At 34.4% G+C, this 21,211-nt stretch overlaps 5 protein-coding genes across 8 annotated transcripts in view; 3 read left to right on the forward strand and 2 right to left on the reverse strand.

Annotated features, from left to right (window-relative positions):
- Positions 1 to 294: 294 nt before the first annotated feature.
- On the reverse strand, positions 295 to 2,978 carry LOC120637589 (U3 small nucleolar ribonucleoprotein protein IMP3). The gene is made up of 4 exons (XM_039909430.1): positions 2,611 to 2,978; positions 2,318 to 2,529; positions 777 to 952; positions 295 to 395 (listed from the first exon to the last, which is right to left on the reverse strand). The coding sequence occupies exons 1-4, from the start codon at positions 2,745 to 2,747 to the stop codon at positions 372 to 374; spliced, it is 549 nt and encodes a 182-aa protein (XP_039765364.1). The 5' UTR covers positions 2,748 to 2,978; the 3' UTR covers positions 295 to 371.
- Positions 2,979 to 4,401: 1,423 nt separating this feature from the next.
- LOC120637729 lies at positions 4,402 to 7,326 on the forward strand. Its single transcript, XM_039909700.1, has 2 exons — positions 4,402 to 5,126; positions 6,108 to 7,326. Exons 1-2 carry the CDS (start codon positions 4,593 to 4,595, stop codon positions 6,261 to 6,263), a joined length of 690 nt encoding a protein of 229 aa, XP_039765634.1. The 5' UTR covers positions 4,402 to 4,592; the 3' UTR covers positions 6,264 to 7,326.
- Positions 7,327 to 7,371: 45 nt separating this feature from the next.
- Positions 7,372 to 9,572, reverse strand: LOC120637731 (RNA-binding protein 45-like). Its single transcript, XM_039909701.1, has one exon. The coding sequence runs from the start codon at positions 9,218 to 9,220 to the stop codon at positions 7,670 to 7,672; it is 1,551 nt and encodes a 516-aa protein (XP_039765635.1). The 5' UTR covers positions 9,221 to 9,572; the 3' UTR covers positions 7,372 to 7,669.
- A 139-nt stretch (positions 9,573 to 9,711) lies between these two features.
- On the forward strand, positions 9,712 to 13,259 carry LOC120637579 (cap-specific mRNA (nucleoside-2'-O-)-methyltransferase 2). Of its 3 annotated transcripts, none has more exons than XM_039909417.1 (5): positions 9,712 to 9,750; positions 9,903 to 10,420; positions 10,998 to 11,183; positions 11,541 to 11,661; positions 11,939 to 13,259. In XM_039909417.1, the coding sequence occupies exons 2-5, from the start codon at positions 9,935 to 9,937 to the stop codon at positions 13,225 to 13,227; spliced, it is 2,082 nt and encodes a 693-aa protein (XP_039765351.1). In that variant the 5' UTR covers positions 9,712 to 9,750; positions 9,903 to 9,934; the 3' UTR covers positions 13,228 to 13,259. The 3 variants fall into 3 exon arrangements, with proteins under 3 accessions (XP_039765351.1, XP_039765352.1, XP_039765353.1); XM_039909418.1 differs by having other exon boundaries at positions 9,720 to 9,727; XM_039909419.1 differs by lacking the exon at positions 9,712 to 9,750 and having other exon boundaries at positions 9,762 to 10,225.
- Positions 13,260 to 13,938: 679 nt separating this feature from the next.
- The window catches only part of LOC120637578 (nuclear pore complex protein Nup205), a 29,244-nt gene continuing 21,971 nt past the window's right edge, over positions 13,939 to 21,211 (forward strand). Inside the window, exons 1-7 of one of the 2 annotated variants that reach the window (XM_039909416.1) lie at positions 13,939 to 14,081; positions 14,754 to 14,914; positions 16,020 to 16,140; positions 17,740 to 17,917; positions 18,828 to 19,028; positions 19,756 to 19,837; positions 20,219 to 20,322. In XM_039909416.1, the coding sequence (XP_039765350.1) occupies positions 14,066 to 14,081; positions 14,754 to 14,914; positions 16,020 to 16,140; positions 17,740 to 17,917; positions 18,828 to 19,028; positions 19,756 to 19,837; positions 20,219 to 20,322 (863 nt within the window). In that variant the 5' untranslated portion in view covers positions 13,939 to 14,065. Of the gene's footprint in view, positions 14,082 to 14,179; positions 14,242 to 14,753; positions 14,915 to 16,019; positions 16,141 to 17,739; positions 17,918 to 18,827; positions 19,029 to 19,755; positions 19,838 to 20,218; positions 20,323 to 21,211 lie in introns of those variants that run through there. The other variant, XM_039909415.1, reaches the window with a different exon arrangement.

The raw sequence follows: 21,211 nt of genomic DNA on the forward strand, positions 1-21,211 counted from the left end.
AGACTTAACTTTCATTGTGATAATAATGTAAATGTATTTTTTTAACTGTGGAGGTTAATATTTGTCGTTACTCTTTAACAATGGGTCCACAGCTGGACATCTGTCTCAATTCCACACACTAGTGGTTGTTTTGTTGGTAGATATCAAAAGAGTGGCTTGGAGATATATGAAGAAAACCTTTTGTAAATAATTGGGTGGAGTTGCACCACATTCTATGGAAATATTTTTATTTTCAAGAATAATGTTTATACTAAGTGTAACTGGATATATTTTCTAATAAATAAAAATAAAACGAAAACTGTATAACTTTTATTTGTACATATATTTATAAAGCTGGAGGTATTTTTTTGTATGTGACAATCATTTCGAAATCAAAGCATGTCAAAATCATCCCTCTGTAACAAAAGGAAAATCTCAATATTAGTATAGGGGCATGTAAAGGTGCACTCAGGATGTCATGCCAAACATGAAAGCTTTTCTAAGATCTTTTGCATTTCAACTACAAATACTCATGTCAGGGTTTATCATAAGTTTTTGCAGTAATTGAGGAGATGAAATGTTTTATAGGTTCTGTGTGGTTATCATTACTTTATAGTACATGACAGACACTCATGTTGAGGCATCTAAACAATATTTTTGGGGTATACCTATAAAAAAATACAATTAGTGATAGATTTTTGCTCTGCTGCAAACCATTTGTTAGGGAAATTTATATGGCAGCACTTAACATTTTATAACGTTTAAATTAGCAATATTATACAGTAAAATGTACATACCATCTCATTGTACTCCATGACATGTTTTCGAATGGCTGAACCGTCTACCCAAGTTACAAAGTCTTCAAGTGACCTAGTTACTAAGAATGCAGGGTCCTTTACAACCTCTGGTCCCACCCTTACATGGCCTTGTTCTATGAACTTTGTCGCTTCTTTAAGATTCTCTGACATTTTATCTGTAAAATGATAATTCCATTCAGAAGGGCTGTCATTATCCCATTATTAACCTAGAGATAAATAAATTTGATAAAATTAAATAGGTTATATCTAGGTTATGTCTATACCAATAACTAATACCAAAAATCTTACCAAGCATCTGTTATAGATAAATAGTTGTGTAGACTGTGCTGAGGTTATGTCTATACCAATGAGTGCTGTTCATGTTTAGTTGCAGAATCTTTATAAATATAATTCTACAGTACGTGTGTATGTTACTGAACTCTTCCTTAATGGCTGGAGCGATTTCAATAATCTTTTTTGTATGGGTTTGGGTGGCACCCTGGATAGTTAAGATTCACAAATCAGCCCGACAGATGGCGCTGAAGTCGGTATCTAGGTTATTTATCTATACTGCAACTAAACGGCTGATTTATTCAGGTATAACCTATCGAAAAAGGCTATAGAGTACATATCATCACACTAAGATTAATAGGAGCCTAGAACCAATGAATAAATAGGAGGTTATTCCTCTTATGAGAGCTTACGCTACGTGCGCTACGTAAACTGTTAAAGATTCGATAAAATCACGTACGAATAAGTTGTTGCCCTTTAAAAGTTCTAAAAAAACATAGGACAGCGTATGTCACTCTTTAAAGTCACTATAAGACTATAAGAGAGTACTAATACTACTAATTTCGGCATTGACGGTAGGAGAGCCGTAGCTTAATTGGTGAAAGCGCTCAGGCCGTAATTGCGTTGCGTTCCGAAATTTTTTATATGCATTTTCAATTTATAAAACTCTCTTTAAAGGTTGAGAAAGTTGCGAGGGACCTCTTAGTATATATATTCCTAAATTTTAGAACATAGTACAACTTTAAAGATGGTACTAAGCCCTCTTTGATCATGGATATGAGCAACAGAAATATATTTACCCACCATAAAAACCAAGCTATGTTTGTCTTTGTTAATAAGAACTCATTATGCCCAGTAGATAAACCTTGCATTACAAAAAAGAAATTGTTATGTATTATTAATTTAACAAAATGTGTAACAAAACATACAAATACTATCAGATAAGATTTCCATGATTAAATGATCATCTTAAACAATGTGATTGTATGCTACTACTAGGTACATAATACATTTAGATTCATTGGAGCAACAATTTGAAATAATTTTGGAATAGAAATAGTTTATTAGCCAGAAAGTGGCATATATAGATAACTGGTCCTTGCATACAGGGATAAGAAGAGTTGAGCGGTGCCGGGGAGGTCAGTCATCATCGTCATCATATCAACTCATTACCAGCCAACTATACAGGTCTCCTCCCACATTGAGAAGGGATTAAGGCCACGCTGGCTCAGTGCGGATTTCAAACTTACTTCTCTTCATAACAAGCGGTAGTCTTCTTCGACAGAAAGAGCTAGCCGATACACTGCTAGCCAGGGCCAAATCCCACCTCGTTGGTATAAGCCCCATTTGATACAATTTTTCTAACAGCTGTGCACTAGCTTCTGTTCTGAATTCAGTGTTAGCATCTAGATCCTTTATTTTGTTTGCAAGTTCTCTTATTTCTCTTGATAATTTATTATATCTGTAAATGGATAAAGTCTATTGAATAATGCCAAATCGAAGTTTAATTACAAAAAATCTTTTAGTTTTATTCGTAACGTACTTGGTATAATCTTCGCGCTTCTGTATATAATATTTTTTCATAGTTTTAACTTCATTTATATTGTTATCAACTTTCCACGATATAAAGTCTACTTTTTTGAGCAATTTTTGCTCATGAAACTTTAGTTTTCGAACCATTTTTATGTAAATTAATACGCCAAAAATAAAAACAAACCACGTGCTAGTTTCGTATTATCAGAAAACGCTGTCAGAAAATAAGTTGTAGAAACCAACAGCCGCACTTGTATACTGTACAGGTAGCAACGCTTTAAAAGTAAAACTACTATTTATCAATAAACAAAAATAGTTTTTTTAATTCATTATCTTAGAACTTTGATCATTTTTTTTCTCGGACAATAATAAACCAACGCAGACAATTATTATATACCCATGAACTATCATAATCGTAGTAAAATCTGTGGTAATAAATATCACAGTGATAAAATAATTTCTCCAGTATAATATATTCTTATAGAAAAGTCCTATTATAGTATAAAGGACTACGTAAACGATAAAAAAGCTTGGGTGTAAATTATTGCTCTAACCAGGTTGCTCTTCTAATAATTTAAAATGACATTGTGAGATGGTGATAACAAAAAAAAAAAACACCCGGCTAAGTTTGTTGTGGCCTTCTTCTTAGACCAGGACGCGTTTGGAACCCTCGTAGCTTTAGTTTTAAGTTTACGAATGTGGTTATCGCCATCATCTCACTACCGTGTGGTTCTTATGTACGCATCAAAAGTGCCACCTGTGGGCCTACTTGAATAAAGATATTTTTGACTTTGACTTTTGACTTTGACTTTATTCCACTACCTAAGACGATGTTATAATATTCTCTTTGATGTGTTATAATATCATCTAGAATGATTAAATCAATGTATACGGAATATTAAGGTACGCCCGGAGTCTTAAGATACTATGATCATTCACACTTAATCAAATCAGGTGTGGTCTGTGCTACATTTTTTCCGTTCATTTTGACTCGATGCGTGAACTGATTGGCAACTCTGGAGCATTCAGTTTGGTATGTGTCAATATAAATTGCGCGTTACAAAAATTAGGGACTAAATCACGGGGGCGTTCGGACTAAACAATGATTAGTCCAATAGTCCACCAACATTCAGATTAACGTCGAAGCGAGCCGAGGGCCGAGCCCTCGCAGGAGGCACCCTGTCACGATGTCGGCGAGCCCTGGGGCTCTTCTCATGGCGAGCTTTCGCGCTCGCCCCACTCCCCACTCCCCCGGTGACGCCATAGCAACCCCTCAGGTGGTTATCGGTAAATGTCCATCCGAAAAATGAAAATGATTAGGGACTAAAAATGTTTGTTTGGATTAATTTTATAATATGAAAATATTATAATGTGTCAAGACACATTCACCTGCAGCCTTCTATGTTGTCAATGTAAAATTATTAAAAAAAAAAAAAACTGGAAAGGCAATGATCAAACGGAAAATATAAGTAATTCAGCAGAACAATGACACCAAGCACTAAGTTAAGTTGAACTACATAAATTTATTAGCCGTTTCTCTAATGAAGTTAATTTTATCCATAGAGCACTGAGGTCAAAGAAGTAAAAGCCATAATAAAGAAGACAAATCTTATCGATCTTATTTTGGTTGCCCGTAGGTACTCTGTGTATACATTGTATTGTATTGTAACCCAGTATATTTATATGCATGTGTTGTCTGTGCTGCCTTAGGTTAAAGAGCTAACTAGCTAATAACAACTATTTCTTGGTACATATTAAAAATTAACTTTTCATTAGTTTCACCGATCAATCTCCTTCGTGCCTTCTTCATCTACAAGACATTGGCGAAGTACCTTGTGCCCAGTTGGCACAGACAAAAGCCATAAACAAGAATTGAATTGAATTGAACCCAGTATATAAAAAGTGTTCAGCGATTGTATCTGCACATGAAACAATCTTGAATCTTGGTAAATACTACATTCGAATTCAGAACTCAAATATTGGTTTGTGAAAATGAGTGTGTATCAAAATAATACCGAAGCATTATCCCAATATATCCAGTCGATAGTGAAAATAGAAGAACTCCAAAAAATGACGGAGGATCTGGACAAAGAACTGGAAGATTCACAAAGGATAATGTCGGAGATCAAATCTATCTTCAGCACTGTTCCAAATGGACAGAACACACCACAGCTTAATTCTGAGTTGAGGCGTGAGCAGTTGGCGAGCTTTCTTGCCGCGGATGGACCCCAAATGTTAATGGACGACATGGCAGAAGCAGTCGACGTAGACATCGAAACCATATTAGCTGGTATAAAAAGTCACGCGGAAGTTTTGAAAAGAAACATCTTACCTCCAGAGCCGCAGCAGGAGCTTCCTGTTAGACCAATTGAGAATTTAAATTTGGAACAGGTTTCCGCAAGCTTAGATGAGCTCTCGAAACGCTTGGCGAACATAAAACTGAATAAAGCCATTAGACACAACAGGAATACAGTATTGGAAATGAAATTGGGAATGTTGTGCGAGGATGTCAATAATTTAACCCAGGTAATAAAATTAATTAATAAATATAACACTGGAAATTCGAGAGTAGAGATCTGCGGGAAATTATTTGTTTTTTCACTACACTTTAGTGTTGTTTCATGGTGTGGGTAGGTACTTCGAGCACATTTATTTTGATGGCACTAGTGTGAACACCTCTGTACAAAATGTATGAATCTCATGGGCTTTTGGTGTACTAACTCAAGTTTGGAGACAGGGTTTTCTGTGACGGACTTTGTACAGGAAATTACTGCCTCTGTGCTTATTTCCATTGCCAAGCAGGATCGCTGGTCTAAAGGGTGTGGTTGTTGGTGTATTTGAAGGGACATTTTAATGGACGCAGGGGCACTTTGTAGGATGTGTCCCTGGCTTGCACAGCGAAGCGTTGCTCTATTTATAAAAGATAGTATTCAACCTTCCTACCTACCTTATAACCATCTTATAATAATGCATATGGCCAGCGTACCTGGAAATATATGCTCCCATCACTTACCAATAAGCTTCCAGTTAATTTGTTTGATAAGATTAAAAACACTAATAACATCAAATATGTAAGGGCAACCATAAACAATTTTAGTCTAAAATAACTTTATCAATGTTACGTAGGTTAGGGATCTAGTATGTCATCTATGTATAAATTGTAATCATAGACTTGCTATGTTGTGTACTGACTACTGGTAGGGTTGTGATTACAACTTAAATAAAAAATATATAGAAATGAACATCACTATTACCTTGACACATAAACCCTTTGAGACAAGGTGAGTTACCTAGCTTCTGATAATTTTTTACTCAATAATAAAATAATAAGTTGATCAATAATAGAATATAAATAATACCTACTACCATTTTACTCTATGAAAAAAGTATAATAAGAGTTGTTTTACATGGGTATACTGTTATGTATAAATATTTGTCAAATCAAGAAAATTGCAATGTTCATTATATAACTAGAAACATTAATAACTTTTCTTATTTTTATTACAGGCTATTCAAACTAAATCAATGTTAACTGAGGCAAACCAGGCATCTGGGAATTCAAATCAATTGGACGGTGCAACAGCACTTTGCTATGACAACTTGATTATAAAACTGTTGCACAGTGTCAATGAGGCAACGTACATTATGAAAAGTAATAATTAACATGAATCTATATAAAATATTTGATTTGACATATTGTCTCTTTATGCTTGTATTCTTTGTATTTTCTCATAATTTATTCTTAAACTATGTGTGTCAATGAATGTCTGTGTATGTGGTGTGACTTAGTTATTAAGATGAAAAGAATTTCCCATTCATGTGGGCAAAATACAATGTGACCATACAGGTGCCCTGTAGGTGAAATTAAGTGGTCTTCCCAATTGAAGCTTTTATTTAAGTACATAGGTACTTCTAGAGTTAAATCACATTGGAATCATTGTATAATTCAAAACAGTGTAGTGTATAAAATCTTCAATTAATTTTGTCTATTTAGTTGAAAATATTAATTTTTACCTACTTTTGTTATTATTAAGCATGAACATTTTATTAAGGTTTTTTTTTACTTTAGTTATGTTTGTTTATATTGGTACAGTAACAGTTTTAATAAAATTAGGGCAATCCACTACTGTGTCCTCACATTTCAAATGAAGTGATTTTTATAAAAAATATATTGTAACAACCTTCAAACACCATATCAACTGGCACTTAAATTATAGCATTGGAATCTGATCTTTATGAACCAATTATTACAATAGGGATTAAACTTGTCACTGTCCTCTATTATATATTTATTTTAAATATAGTACACAAAAACATGTAGTGCATGTCAATTACAAGTGCACTTATTAGCATTTACAAGCATCAAAAAAGCTTCATTTGATTTGTCATATTATTAAAAAAATTAAAATTGAATGTCACATTTAATTTTTAGTTAATTTATTCAGAAGCACAATCATGAAGAAAGTCTGAAGCCAACCAATTATAATACATCTAGCTTATTTAATATAGCTGTTATTTTTGAGAAAATTGCAATGCAAAAAGCAGGTTTTACTAATGTCCTATTATATAAAGCTTATATTCCAATGCATTAATTTAGGTTTTTAAGTTGAGCCTGTTTGATTCAATATAGAATACAAGGGCCCATAGCCCAGGTATTTTGGTGATTAATTATTATATTTTGGTAATTTTCTTAATATTAATTGTAGTAGTAATAATACATTTATCCACTTATATTTAAAAATGTTTATTGAAAGGAAATAATAAAACAAAATGAATTTAAAAACTTTATTTAATTATTGCTCTTTGTTTATTACTTCACCGAGTAGAGAAAGACAGAAATAGAAGACAAGGCTAAATAACTCACTTGCAAATCAAATAATAAAAATTAATCTTTTACTTTAAAAAAAATAAAGACTTGTCAGTAGAACAATAATGTCATGCATTTCTGAAAACTATTATAGTAAATTATGTGTAGTTGTCTCCATATATTTTAAAACATAGTTCTGCAAGCTATAGTCAAGTAAAATCATAACATATTTCATGGAATTATAGTCTTTATAATGTAGGTCTTAGTCATCAAGTCGCATTCTCTTGGTTTCCATATCATAGTCAATATTTTCTCCCTGGTCACCCTTTTCAGTAGAGTTACTGATGGAGTTATCATCTTTACCTGGTTTTTCATCTGCTTCCATCACTTTTAGTCTTATACCACTAACTACAGCCCCATTCAAAGTGTTTATAGCTTCCTGCGCAGAATTTGCTGAAGCATACTTAACAAAACCAAATGTTTTAGAAGGGATAGTGGCAACATGAATGAGATCTCCAAAACGACAGAACACATCTTGTAATGTGGACAGGGGTGGAGGCTGAGGCCTACAAATAATGAACAGTCTTTGAACAACCCTGCTATTAAGATCTGCCATTGGTTTAGGTGGTGGCAAGTGGACATTACAATAGCTAGGGTCAAATGAGTCATTAGACTTCTGTTTGTGTTGCTCGGTTTGCCCCGTAGAAGACAGAGTTGCAGCTTTGATTAAAGAAGATGCTCTGGCAATAACATCAGCAAGGTGCTGCAAATCTGGTGTGCCTGAATCCACAGCATTCTTAAAGTGATTGACCATATCTGTTAAGTTATCAGCAGCCCTGCTCAAAGGGTTTCTATCTGGTTTGACAGTTATTAACTCTCCAGATGGAAACTCAAAATTATTTAACTTCTCCAATGCATAAGTAGCAGAGCGTGTTGTTTCATAAGTAATAGAAACTTTGGAGATCCCATTATATGTGTCCACAGAATACTTGCATTGCACCATTCCAGGCACAACATCAAACAAGTTTTTGATGTACTTTTGTGGCACTTGAGGGCTACATACTACAGCAATGGTATTGAAATCTTGTAAGTCTGTTGATAGAGTGGTATTCCAATGTTCTTGATTATTATGTTCAGTTCTAGGGATATTGTGTCTGTCTATGGCATTTTGGTGATATTTAGGTGCACTGAAACTATTAAAATGAACGTTGCCTTCATTCCACTGATCAAGACTATTCCTACTACGTTTTAAGTCATCACGAGGTATAGCAAATACAGGTTTATATTTTCTATCACATTCTTCAAAAGCCTTTGCAGTGTTATAGAATGATTTATATTGCACATAGGCAAACCCTTTGCAAGTGTCTGTCAGTTTATCTCTCTGCAAGCGTACAGACTCAACATGGCCAAACTCTGAAAAGTGTTGTCTCACTTCAGTCTCTGTAATGTCTCTAGAGACTTTAATGAAAAGACGTCTGTACCTATCTTCATTATCTTTCTGTGTGGAACTCTCGTTTTTATTTACTGCTACCAAAACTTTAATGGGCTTGCTATCTGGGTTAATCACTTTCATGTGAAGTTCTTGGATAGCAGCAGCAGCTGAGGAAGTTTTAGCATATTTGACATAAGCAACACCTTTGGACTCGCCTGTATTACGGTCTTTCGGTATATACAGATCTTCGATATCACCGAAGGGCTCGAACCTCCCCCTCAGATCGTCTTCTTTTAGTTGCTTACTACATACCACAAATAACCTTGAATATGGAGGTATTTCTTCCTTTCGTTCAGCACCGCGAACATTATTTTGATTCATTATGTGGCTGTCTTCTGTAAATGATAAAAAATGAGTTCTGTCTGGTCAACGTTCTAGTCACACAACACGGTCAATCGTCACGCTCGTTTCATAATTTCATCCTGTGAAGTCGAAGTTATACAGTTACGATATTTGTCTGCTCTAAAAGTCTTGTATTCATTTAACACAGTCTTTCAGGTATTTATTTATTAATAGTATTTCCTAGGTCATTGAATAGAAACTAGAATACTATATTATGTTTATTAAACAAAACCGCAAACCAGTAGTCAGAAATTCAATGTAGCAAACTCAAAGCAAATCACAGAAGTAAATTGCATTTTAATTCTTTCCCACATGGAAAAGGCAAAGGTGTATCACCGTACCGCCATGTCTTGCAATCATTGATTATTTACTGGTCTGTGGCAATCACTTCAAGTAAAACCACAGAGTAAAAGACAGAAAAGTGAAGACTTACTGGTATGTGTTCTTTGTACAGCGTCGCAGAGTCTATGGCATTTTTTTCTAAAAGTAAACAACCCTATTTCCATTAGGTAGTATTGAATTTAGTTTTCTGTCTCTTGTGAAAATTTGCACAAATATTAAAAAATGCTTTTTGTCAAACATGTTTATTCTCTTTCTAAAGAATTTGCGCTAAGTTACAGTGAACACTAACCAATATTTAATAGACAATTGTGTATTCTAGTAAATCTAAGCAAGCAGTTACGGGTACCAAAGATGTTTCATAAAACAGAAAGTACGTTTTCCCGACAGAAGTTCTACAGAAACGACGAATTTACTGACGAACTAAACGATTTGTTTAATAAAAAATATCAGTTTCGCTTTAACAACGAGTGGAAAATGCCCGATCGGGAATCATGGTTTACTACGCCGCCTTGGAAGGTTAAAGCTTTGGAATCGCTGAAAACGAGACTTAATTTTCACAAGAGTCAGCTGAATGACTTCAGTATTGAGGAGTGGAGTAGCCATACACGCAGACGGAACCCAGCTGGGGAAGTAGGCTGGAAGGTTAGATGTTTAATTAACCCAGAGTTTTTGACCCAAGCATGGACTAAATTCTATGAGTGCGCTTGCACATACAGTATCGTGTCAAAAGAAGCCAGCATATCAAGAAAGATGGTCTCGCTGCATCTTTGTGAAGCACCTGGAGCTTTCATTACATCTATGAATCATTATTTGAAATTAAACCATCAAGATATGCAGGTTATTGGTTTATTTTAAATTTATTATAATGTTAAGAATTATTAGTAAAAATAATAAGTTATTTTAAAAACTGTTTTTTTAACATATATTATAGTTTTTTTTCTACTTAATTTCAAGTAATAAATTAAGTGACAGTGTAAATAAATAAATCAATACATAACCACTAAACACACATCTAACCATATATTAACCATAGCTTTGGATACTAAGATAACTGATGATTATTTTTATAAATAATATACGTAAATAGTTATTATACATATGAACACCCAGACACTGATAAACATTTTTGTTTATCATGCAAAAATTGTTTTCAGTATTTGGAATCAAACACACAGCCCTGGACTCAGAAAGCAGGATCACTGCCAACTGAATCATGTCTGTTAGTGTGACTCTGTAAGGCAAAGCTTTCACAGCCTTAACTCTGAACATAATATTTAGGTTGAATTTAAATATTTGCTATTCTGAAGACCTAGCTAATTCTTAAACTTTCCACTTGAACAATTGCAAGAACAAGGTACAACTTAATTTAAATGTGATATGCATTTTTATTAATCAAAAAATATATGTTTTTCAGTGGAAATGGGTAGCCAACACTCTTAATCCCTATTATGAAGGAAATTCTCCTTCAAACATGATCAGTGATGACCGATTCATGTTCCACACCCTAGATAGCTGGCATTTTGGTGTGGATAACACTGGCAATTTGATGAATTGGGAGAATTCACAAGCTATTGTCAAAAAAGCTAACAGCTTAGGAAAGGTAATTTGGATAAAATCTCTAATGTTTTTGTTAAATGTATATAAACCTCTTCTAGGTTTTCTTTACATAAGTTATGCTTTTAATGTCAAGAAATAATTATGATGGTTATGTTTAATGATATGCTTTATTTTAGTTAGTAAAATTTTTCCCTAAGTTTTTGTAAGTTAATTTACAAATAACATTAAGTATTTTTCTATGTAGTATTATTTGAAAAAAGCAATTTACAAACCTTAATTCTCTCATAAGTAAGATTATAAACTCTGTAACCATATACAATATAATAATAATACTTTAGGTGATGAAAGTAACTTTTAGGTGTGTAACACGTCACCTCTTGTTTTTTTTTTTTTTTTTCAGGTTATGCTTATCACTGCGGATGGATCTATTGACTGTTTACAGAAACCAGATGCTCAGGAGGAGGTCACATCTCCATTACATTACTGTGAAATTGTGACTGCACTACAGACCCTTAGTCCAGGTATAAGACATTTTGCGTAGGCACAAAGAAATATAAATAAAAAAGTGTTGAAAAGCATGATTGTCTGGTACTTTTTATAAAATTACTTTTTCATTTCATTTGGTTGGACAAAATTCTAATTATATTATTACAAACATAAGAACACTGGCTGGTTAGCTGATTTTGAATTAATGCACAGAGTACTTACGGAAAAAGCTTTCAATGCTAAAAAAATATTCATCAATAAAGTAATATAAAATGCAATAATAATGTAACTGAAAACGTTTCTTATTTTCAGGTGGAACGCTTATATTTAAGCTTTTTACTATATTTGAACACTCAACAGTTTGTTTACTTTACCTCATCAATCACTTATTCAAAGAAGTCAATATATATAAACCTGTTACATCTCGTCAAGGAAACTCTGAAGTCTACGCAATATGTCTCCGATATAAAGATAATATTAACTTGGATGAATACATACCTATCCTCAAATCAATGTATGGCACTGAACTATATTCGAAAACAGCTCTTTTTCCACTAGAAGCAATACCTGAATCATTCTTAAAGCAAGTTGAGGAATGTGCATATTACTTCAGTTCAGTCCAGTGTCATGTGATAAACAATAATCTTCAAGCATATTTAATGCAGAAAAATATAGCATTACATAGAGACATGAAGAAAATCAGAGGCATTGTTGCATCTGAATTTATCTGGAAATATAACTTGAAACCAATTGAATTTGAACAGGAAATTTTGAAAGGTGCTCTACATGAAGAAAATAAAATAAACACAAATCCACGATACCACCGCGGCTCCTACACAGAGAGGCAGTTATATTCGAAAATGTCATTGAAAGAAAAATTGAAGAACCTCAATGCATTCTTACAAGCGGAACTCTTGTCAAATCCTCTAATTTTGATAAATGAACCTATTCGGTGGATGCTTAAAGACAAAAATATTAAACTAGAAATAGTTTTTACGTATGGACTGCCTTTACAAAAGGTGAACAGTTCAAAATTTATATTTGTCCCAATTTTTAGGCTATATCAGCAAATATTAGCTGAGGAGGAGTTTAAGGAAATAATCCTCCAAAAACAATCCAAGGGACAAGTTAATGTGAATGAGATAGAGAGTGATATTTCAAAAGTTCTCTTATTGCCTGAGTATCAATACAAAGACAGTTACAATGTTTATGAGAAAAAATGCTTTAAGTCATTGCTCAGTATATTAAAGGAACTGGGAAACGGAGAGACTCTTTTATTAAAAAATTTTAGCACACTTACTCATTTTAATGTTAGCACTCTGTACATTCTTTCTAAGGTGTGTTTCGAAAAGACTGGATTTGCATCATGCGGAAACATTATTTTAAGTAATTTTCAAGATAAATCTTTATTAAACTTTCTAGATATTATAGATATTGAATGTGATAAATGCAGATGTGACAAATCAAAAGATATTTTAAATAATCTTCCAGTACAGGTAACTAATGATGGAGAGTTTTTCAATAACATTGTTTTTTACAATAATACATTCTATAGAAATAAATGCATGGAGTACTTGTACACTATCGAAAAATCTATTTAAAATTTTATCAATATTAAATGCATTTATTATATTGGTAGAAGATATTTTTTATGTAATTTATTCTTGTGAATAAAATAATTGTATCTTGTTGTTCTCTTGTCACGGTGTATTAAAATATTTCTAAATGTTGTTTGGTATTTATATTACGTCTAACTACGTACTTTTTTACTTTCCCACATAAGAAAAATATTTCTTTCTTCCAATATATTTAAAACTGCAAAAACGTAAATCTGTATGTCTGTACCAAATATTTCAAAATTTTACGCTAGAATTTCATAACTGGTGTGCCAGCATGCACTGCACGATGCTCAATGCATATAGATAATTTGATAATCATCGTCAAGCAAGGTCAATAGATAAACACTGCACTTGCACTGCATATATAAATACAGTAATTAAAACCGTTGCATCTTAGATAAATGTAACGAGTAATATTACCAATCTAATCTTAAGATATTTTACGACCCTTGTGCCTATAAACAAAATAATTTTAATTGCCTATTTTAGAGCATACTCTATTTACTGTACCGAAAGTAGTGTTTGTATCTTCTTTATACACGCATCCCTACACATCAAAGTGTGCGTTGATTAAATTAAACTATTGACCATAGGCAATATTTCAACGTTACATTTCAACTACTGTACCAACATCAAGATATTAATAAATTTGGTTTTTTTAACTTTGTGTCAAAGAATGTGTCAACTGTCAAAATCGGCAGTCGGCGTTCAAAAAAATACCCTCCTGTTTTAGAACTTGTATATAAAATTTATAAGACTGTACTAGTAAAATTGATGTATTTTAAAAAGTAATTTTATAGCTGCGTTTGTGGTATTAAAAATGGATATCAACGAAGGTAAGCTATTATATACAGCGAACTATTATAACCTAGTTGTTGTATATGCTTTGTTATTTTAGCTTTTCTACCAGCAAATAGGTGCGAAATCATTTTGCGTCATAAAATAAATCGCTAAAATGCTGCTTGGTCCTTATGAGCATCAAGAACCCAGTGCAAGGTTATAATTTAGCTAAAATTGACTATTATCGAACAGCCAGTCCTGTCTGTATGATGTTATAATTAAAATAATCCTAGCAATTCTTTCTATAATGAATGGTTATTGTCTGAGAAATTTTGATCACAATCTGGCAGAATTCCCGTAGGCTTTTGCTTATAACTATTTGTTATTGTATTTGTAATAAACTTTTGGGATTAGTAATAAACTTTTTTTGATTATATACACTGAAACTACAAATCAGATAAATCTTTTTTCCATTTGATAAGACTCTTAATAGTGGTTATATGCTTTATTACTTCACTCTACAACCCTTCACTTGATGGAAGTTGATGAAAGCTTGTATGGGATTACTTAACAGGCATGGGACCTAACAGAGTCTTCATATATTATTTGCGTTATATGGTTATAGCTATGTAGGTTTTACATATATAATATAAAAAAGTGGTACCTTCTTCGTAATGACCAATAATTCAATGACTGCTTTTAATCAGGACATGTATATCATTCTGTAGGGACAACGACAGAAGACCTATGGACCCCTTACAGAGAGCTGGCAGCTGTAGTTGAGAGTTACCTCACAAATGAAAGTAGTGGTGCCCCTTATGCTGTTCACACATTTGAATCAGTTCTGAGGCGGCACAAACAGACATTTTTATCACTCTTGAAGAATCCCGTAAGTTATAAGTATAGTATTAATATTAAAATATAATATAAAGTGGAGTCCAACTTACTTACTGAAATTGCTTAAATCAAACAAAATTTTAAGGGATAAAATAATAAATAATTTCAATTTATGTAAAAAGAATTGATCAACAAATTTCCTTTACCCCATTTCGTGCACCACAAAGGAGCTAGCGTATAACAATAATATTAATAGCAAAAACTACAGTATATAAAATTGTAAAAGTTAATTAAAAAATAGTTAAAACTTCTTGTGAAGCTTTTTAAGCAGTTACCAATTTAAGATTCTACAGGCAGAGCTATTAAAACAGATGCTTTTAGTAGTGTTAAAATAATTATCTGAGCCTATATAGGAAACAGGCTATTGAAATCACAGGCAATAATGTTTTGTTAATTGTTTTGTGAGAACCCATCAACATAACTGCCAAATATGAAACATGTTATAGTAAAAAATATATCATGTCCTCAACTGATTGAGGCTGTCTGATGAAAATACATCATTAGTATGTATTACCAAATTCCATAGACTTATGCTGCATGTGTCCAGCAATCTGACATCTAACATTATTATGCTCAGTCAGTCCCACTGCTTGGCACAGGTTGAGCATTGATGATGGTATCCTCTTTGACATATCCTTGAATGGCGACACCTTGGCTTTGTTGTATGGAGTGGCTAGTGTAGGCAAATTTAGTTTCAAAAATTCGATTGCCCAACCTGCAGTAAAGTAGACAGCTGTTATTATAATTATATGTAGGAAGTCTTTGACCTAGTCGTTTTGATGTGGCGCTTTGAGTCAAGAGGTTCTAGACGTTTCAAGGGTTTTAAATTTGTCACTTATCATTTTGCACCATTGCAGACCTTTGCACAGCATTTTGCTCCCAATTGTTCCGAGGTATATTGCATGATGTTAGATTGCGTTCTAGCCAAGTGTGTACACCATCTGAGGTTGAGCAATTACTACAATGGTGGGTCTATTTATAAAGGTTTTAGAGCATAGAATCACTGCTCTGCTCCAAGCTAGTTGGCATGCTACTATGCATACTATGCAATTTTTTTTTTTTATAGAAATACATGTCATAACACTTTTCTTTCCAAGGCTAAAAATCCAGTAAGCAGAGAAGAGATAAAAAGAGGTATTACAGAAGGAGTTAACTTGCCCAGTGTGGGACGGACTGTTCTCTCAAAGGAGCTTGTAGATGAGGCTATTATAATATCAGGTATGTTTCTCTTTACTTATTTATTATTTAAGCCACAATCAAAAAAGAAAAAAACTATAAGCAGATTTGTTAAGTGAGGTTAAGTTAGGTGACCTTACTTGTCGCGGTTGTTTGCGAAAGCGTTCCCGTGGCCTTGCCACCGGGGTCTTTTTTGAACACCGTAGGGTTTTAGCCAGTACGAGTCCGACAAAACACTGTGCCTCCCTAGTGGTGCAGTGATATCCATGAGGATTTCCGCACGAAAAATAAAAAGGTGATCTCACTTAATGCATCTGCTTATTTTTTTTTGTTTTACAACTGATCGCAGATAAACCAAGGCAAGAAGAATAAAGACACTGTAATTACATATCCCTACTAATATTATAAATGTGAATGTAATTTTGTTTGTTACGCTTTCACGCAAAAACTTCTAAACCGATCATCACGAAACTTTGTACACATATTCCTTTAGGTATTAGAAGTAATATAGGATGCTTTTTACCCCGAAATTTAGCTCAGTTCTCGTGGGAGAGGGGACGAAAGTGTTTGACGATTTTACACCAGGCTCAGCTATCCTAAATACATAAAGTGCTGCCACATTTATGTGGCACATGTCTTTCGAAAAACAAAAACAAAAGCGGACGAAGTCGCGGGCAACAGTATCTAATTAATAAGTCCTACCTCATGTGAAAGCATATACATAATTGATCAAGTTGCAAAGCTGAAGTAGCAACGTGTAGGTGAAATCGTTTGGAGAACCAATGGATACTGGGGTCACAATGTGCTGGAATGGCCACTTCGCGCCAGTAAACACAGTGTCGGTAGAACCCTGACGAGATGGATTGATGACATCAAACGAGTCGCAGAGAGCCGCTCTGGCCTAAAACAACGTAACCAGTTTAATTTTTTTGCCTCATAAAGGGTAAAATAAACACGAAATAAAACCTGTTTTATTTTGTGTTAATCATATTGTACATTTTACGTATGTATTTAAGGTTATTTAAAAGAAAAAACTCGCCCTCCCGAAACTGAAATCGAAGCCCTACCCACGGGGCTAACACCGCTTCGGGAGGGCGAGTTCAAATCCCAGCACGCACCTCTAACTTTTCTAAGTTATGTGCGTTTTAAGCAATTATAATATCACTTGTTTCAACGGTGAAGGAAAACATCTTGAGGAAACCTGCATGCCTAAGAATTCTTAATGTTCTCAAAGGTGTGTGAAGTCCACCAATCCACACTGGGCCAGCGTGGTGGACTACGGCCCTAACCCCTTCTTATTGTGGTAGGAAACCAGTGCCCTGTGCCCGGTAATGGGTTGATATGATGATGATGAAAAAAAAAACAGAATTTGTATTTTTAGGCACATAGATGGCACTTTTGATGCGTACATTACATTTAAAATGTGACATAGAAGTGAGTTTATGGCGATAACTTAATTCGGCAACTTAAAACTAAAGCTACGAGGGTTCCAATCGCGCACTGGTCTAAGAAGAAGCCCACAACAAACTTAGCCGCTTATTTTTTTTTGTTATCACCATCGCACATTGTCATTAGGCATTGATTTAAGCGTTTCCGTACATTTAGTGAAAACTTCCATAAATAATTTCATTCTTGTTCCAGATATGTACAATGCGAATGAGTTTGCCTGTCTGGAGCTACTTCACACAGCGCAACGGCAAAGCGCGCGGCGGCCGGGCCTGGCGCGAGGCTTGCTGGCCGTGTTCCTGTACTACGACGGCAGGCGGGCCCTGGTGCAGGCCCTGCGAGAGCTTATCATGGCCAGGGATGGGGTATCATGGTAACTTTACAACATATTAATACTTTCGACGTCTAGTGGGCAGGCTTCAATCTTGGCTAGACAAAGTCGTACCGCTTAGCGATATATCGCTCCGGTACGACGTCGCGTGGAAACAGATTTGGAGTAGGGGTAAATATAAATAAATAAATATACTATGGCGGATTCCAACAACTGGAAAATGTTTGTGTGATGTACATGAATGTCTTTCAGTGTCTGGGTGTTTCTCTGTACATTCGAAGTGTTCATGTATATTATTCATAAAAATATTGATCAGTCAACTTTGTACCCATAAAAAAAGCTAAACTTACTTTGGGGCTAGATGGCGTATGTGTTTCCTCCATCCGTGTTTTGACTTCAGTAACTATTTTAGCCGATTCTACTGCAACACATCTCTAACTTACATGCTTTAAAACAAAAAAAAAACGGATGAAGTCGTAGGCACCAGCTAGTTATGCATAAAGATGGGTGATATTTCGTTACTGTAGCATCCTTTCGGAGGGACTGATTTCTATCTACAGCATGCAGTTACTATTAAAAAAGTGGATTCGTTGCTTAGTTAGGTTAGCTTAGTTAGGTTTTTCGATTGTGAGATGGTGATAACATAAAAAAAACTTGGCTAAGTTTGTTGTGGGCTATTCTTAGTCCAGGGCGCGTTTGGAACCCTCCTAGCTATAGTTTTAAGTTAACGAATGCAGCTATCACCATCAACTAACATTAGTGTGACATGTTAAATGTATGAACGCTTCATAAGTGCCTGTGATAAGGTCTACATGAATTTTGATTTTGAATTTGAATTTTGAATTTGAATTTAAGGGTGTGAAGGAGGGACAAACAAACAAACTTTCGCATTTATAATATTGGTAAGGATTTCAGCTTGAAATGAGGACGTAACAGAAATTCTCGTCCCAAGGTCTATAAACGCTCGAGAGGAAGTTGTGTCGTACGTGTCCCGATACGTTGGACAGCTGGTGTCGGACGGGCTACTCGCTGGAGTGCTGGATGCCCTGCGTCGTTTCGACCTGGACACGGAGTTGGACCTGCTACGGCGGAACAGGGCCTTGCCGCCGAGGAAGTACCATGTCAAGCTCGTCAGCACAATACAAAGCACGAGGTAAGAGTAGCAAAACGAAAAAAATCCTTCACAACTACCTTTCGTACAATAATAGGGAAACCTCTATTATCTTGGCAGTAAAACCAACCCTTGCATTAGGGTCATGCCGTCTGCCGTCACGGGAAAGACATGACGCTGTTTAATGCCATCATGCCATCGGGTTTGTAACCCACGTAGCTATAGTTTTAAGTTTCGCATCATTTGTGCAATCTATGGGCCTACTTGGGTAAAGATATTTTTGACTTTGACTCTTTGACATTGCTCTCAACTCTCTTAACTGTGTCCCTGCTCATATACAGAATATTAGCAGGGACTATTACAGAATTAATATTAAATCAAAACAAGCATATTCATTATACCATACTAACTGGTTCAAAACATTCTAAGAGTTCACTTATGACAACCCTAGTGAAGATAAAATACCGACACGCGCTTAGTACCTACGCTACGCGACGCGTACTTTTACAATAGATTAATAAGTAACAGGAGTACGTTATTTTAATTTTGCATTTTCTTTTTTGCCTCTTAAGCCTGCAAAGTAATATTTCGGTTTTCATTTACACATTGTATAAATATTTTTTAATGCACATACAGACCGATAGACAGTGAATAGAAATCTAATGCTTTGATGTTATTTTTTATATCACATATAGACAATTTTTTTTTTTAAATATTTAAAGGCCACGTACCCCGACCATAGTCATTGAAGTAACTCTTTGTTTTACAGAAAACTGCTTGCCGGAGTAGTGTTTGCAGCATCAGCCCAAAGGGGATTAGAAAGAGACACACTATTGAGGCTATTATCAGAAGTACGTTCTTACACATTCATCATCATATTAACCCATAACTGGGTACGAGTCTCCTAAGGCCGTAGTCCACCATGCTGGCCCAGTGCGGATTGGTGGACTCATACCTTTGAGAACATTATGAAGAACTCTTAAATGCATGCAGGTTTCCTCACGATGTTTTCCTTCACTGTTGAAGCAAGTGATATTTTAATTACTTAAAACGCACATAACTTAAAAAAGTTAGAAGTGTGTGCTGGGATTCGAATTCGACTCCCCGAGCGTAAAGTCAAGCTCCTACCAATGCGCTATCACGCTGACGCTTTTAGATATTGGCAAAACTTTTTTTTTATAATTTCTCATAATAACGATATTATCTGTTAAATAAATGCCTTATGTTTGCAGCAAATGATTGCGCCTTCAAAAGGGCCGACCGGTGCTTTGGATGAAATATCTCTAGCGTTGCAGATGGCTCTACTATATGCCCTGGATCTGTCTGTTTTGCATAGGCAAGTAAATTTTTTAAAAAATATATAAGATCAAATATTATTTTTTCCAGTGCTATGTTTTCCATATAACATACCATAACTTTATTATATGTATTTATTTATTTGTGAACAATAACATAATCTAACACTTTGAACAACAGCTGGTCTTCTAACGAAATGAAAATTATAATTTTCATTGAGTCAGTAAGCTTTGATACGTAGTTTTATCTTATACATATACCGCGACCTATCGCGTCGCATCCGCCCGCCCATGTGTCTACTATTAGCTCGGCTCCTGCGGTTCGTAGCTTGATTCCTAATATATATTTAACACTAGATGTTGTCCGTGACTTCGTCAGCGTTTGTTTTAATTTCTAAAGCATATTTTAATTTGTGTTTTCTTATAAAAAATAATCGGGTGTTGTTTAAAAAAAAAACTATTTCAATCAAGTGTAGCTCTCAAAATAACTGTTTTGTTTAGATGTAGATTTTTGAACGACGGTACTACAACTTATCTATGATAGTTAGATATATTCCCTCGCTTTTATTGAATTTAATAATAAGTACTTTTATCATGTAGTACACAATTTTGATAGTAACGAAATTTATGATTAAAATTTTGCTACTCTGGGTTTTCTGAAAACATTTCTGAATAACTAGAAAATACGTTATAATAAAACTTTCAATGTATTAAATACCTTTTTTCTATTGTTAATGTTGTTTTCTCTCAAAAATAAATAAGGCGGAAGATAAAAAAATTATAAAGATTTTTATCTTGTTACGCTAAAGAAGTATAACTTCTAACGCGTGTACATAAGTACACAAACTTTTTTTTGTAACTTTAGAAGAGAAGATGGCGAAGAACTAGTCAAAAAATTACCACTAATTCAGTGTCTACTCTCAATTGTCA

Source organism: Pararge aegeria, chromosome 4, assembly GCF_905163445.1.
Source record: "Pararge aegeria chromosome 4, ilParAegt1.1, whole genome shotgun sequence".
Classification (NCBI taxonomy): domain Eukaryota; kingdom Metazoa; phylum Arthropoda; class Insecta; order Lepidoptera; family Nymphalidae; genus Pararge; species Pararge aegeria.

Excerpts from the sequence above, each read along its gene's own strand:
- LOC120637589 (XM_039909430.1), bottom strand. The coding sequence starts at position 2,747 with ATGGTTCGAAAACTAAAGTTTCATGAGCAAAAATTGCTCAAAAAAGTA. Across the intron at positions 2,530-2,610 it reads AAGCGCGAAGATTATACCAA|ATATAATAAATTATCAAGAG; the intron begins GTACGTTACGAA and ends ATCCATTTACAG. Across the intron at positions 953-2,317 it reads ACCGCTTGTTATGAAGAGAA|ATAAAATGTCAGAGAATCTT; the intron begins GTAAGTTTGAAA and ends ATCATTTTACAG.
- LOC120637729 (XM_039909700.1), top strand. The coding sequence starts at position 4,593 with ATGAGTGTGTATCAAAATAATACCGAAGCATTATCCCAATATATCCAG. Across the intron at positions 5,127-6,107 it reads ATGTCAATAATTTAACCCAG|GCTATTCAAACTAAATCAAT; the intron begins GTAATAAAATTA and ends TTTTTATTACAG.
- LOC120637731 (XM_039909701.1), bottom strand. The coding sequence starts at position 9,220 with ATGAATCAAAATAATGTTCGCGGTGCTGAACGAAAGGAAGAAATACCT.
- LOC120637579 (XM_039909417.1), top strand. The coding sequence starts at position 9,935 with ATGTTTCATAAAACAGAAAGTACGTTTTCCCGACAGAAGTTCTACAGA. Across the intron at positions 10,421-10,997 it reads TAAACCATCAAGATATGCAG|TGGAAATGGGTAGCCAACAC; the intron begins GTTATTGGTTTA and ends TATGTTTTTCAG. Across the intron at positions 11,662-11,938 it reads ACTACAGACCCTTAGTCCAG|GTGGAACGCTTATATTTAAG; the intron begins GTATAAGACATT and ends TCTTATTTTCAG.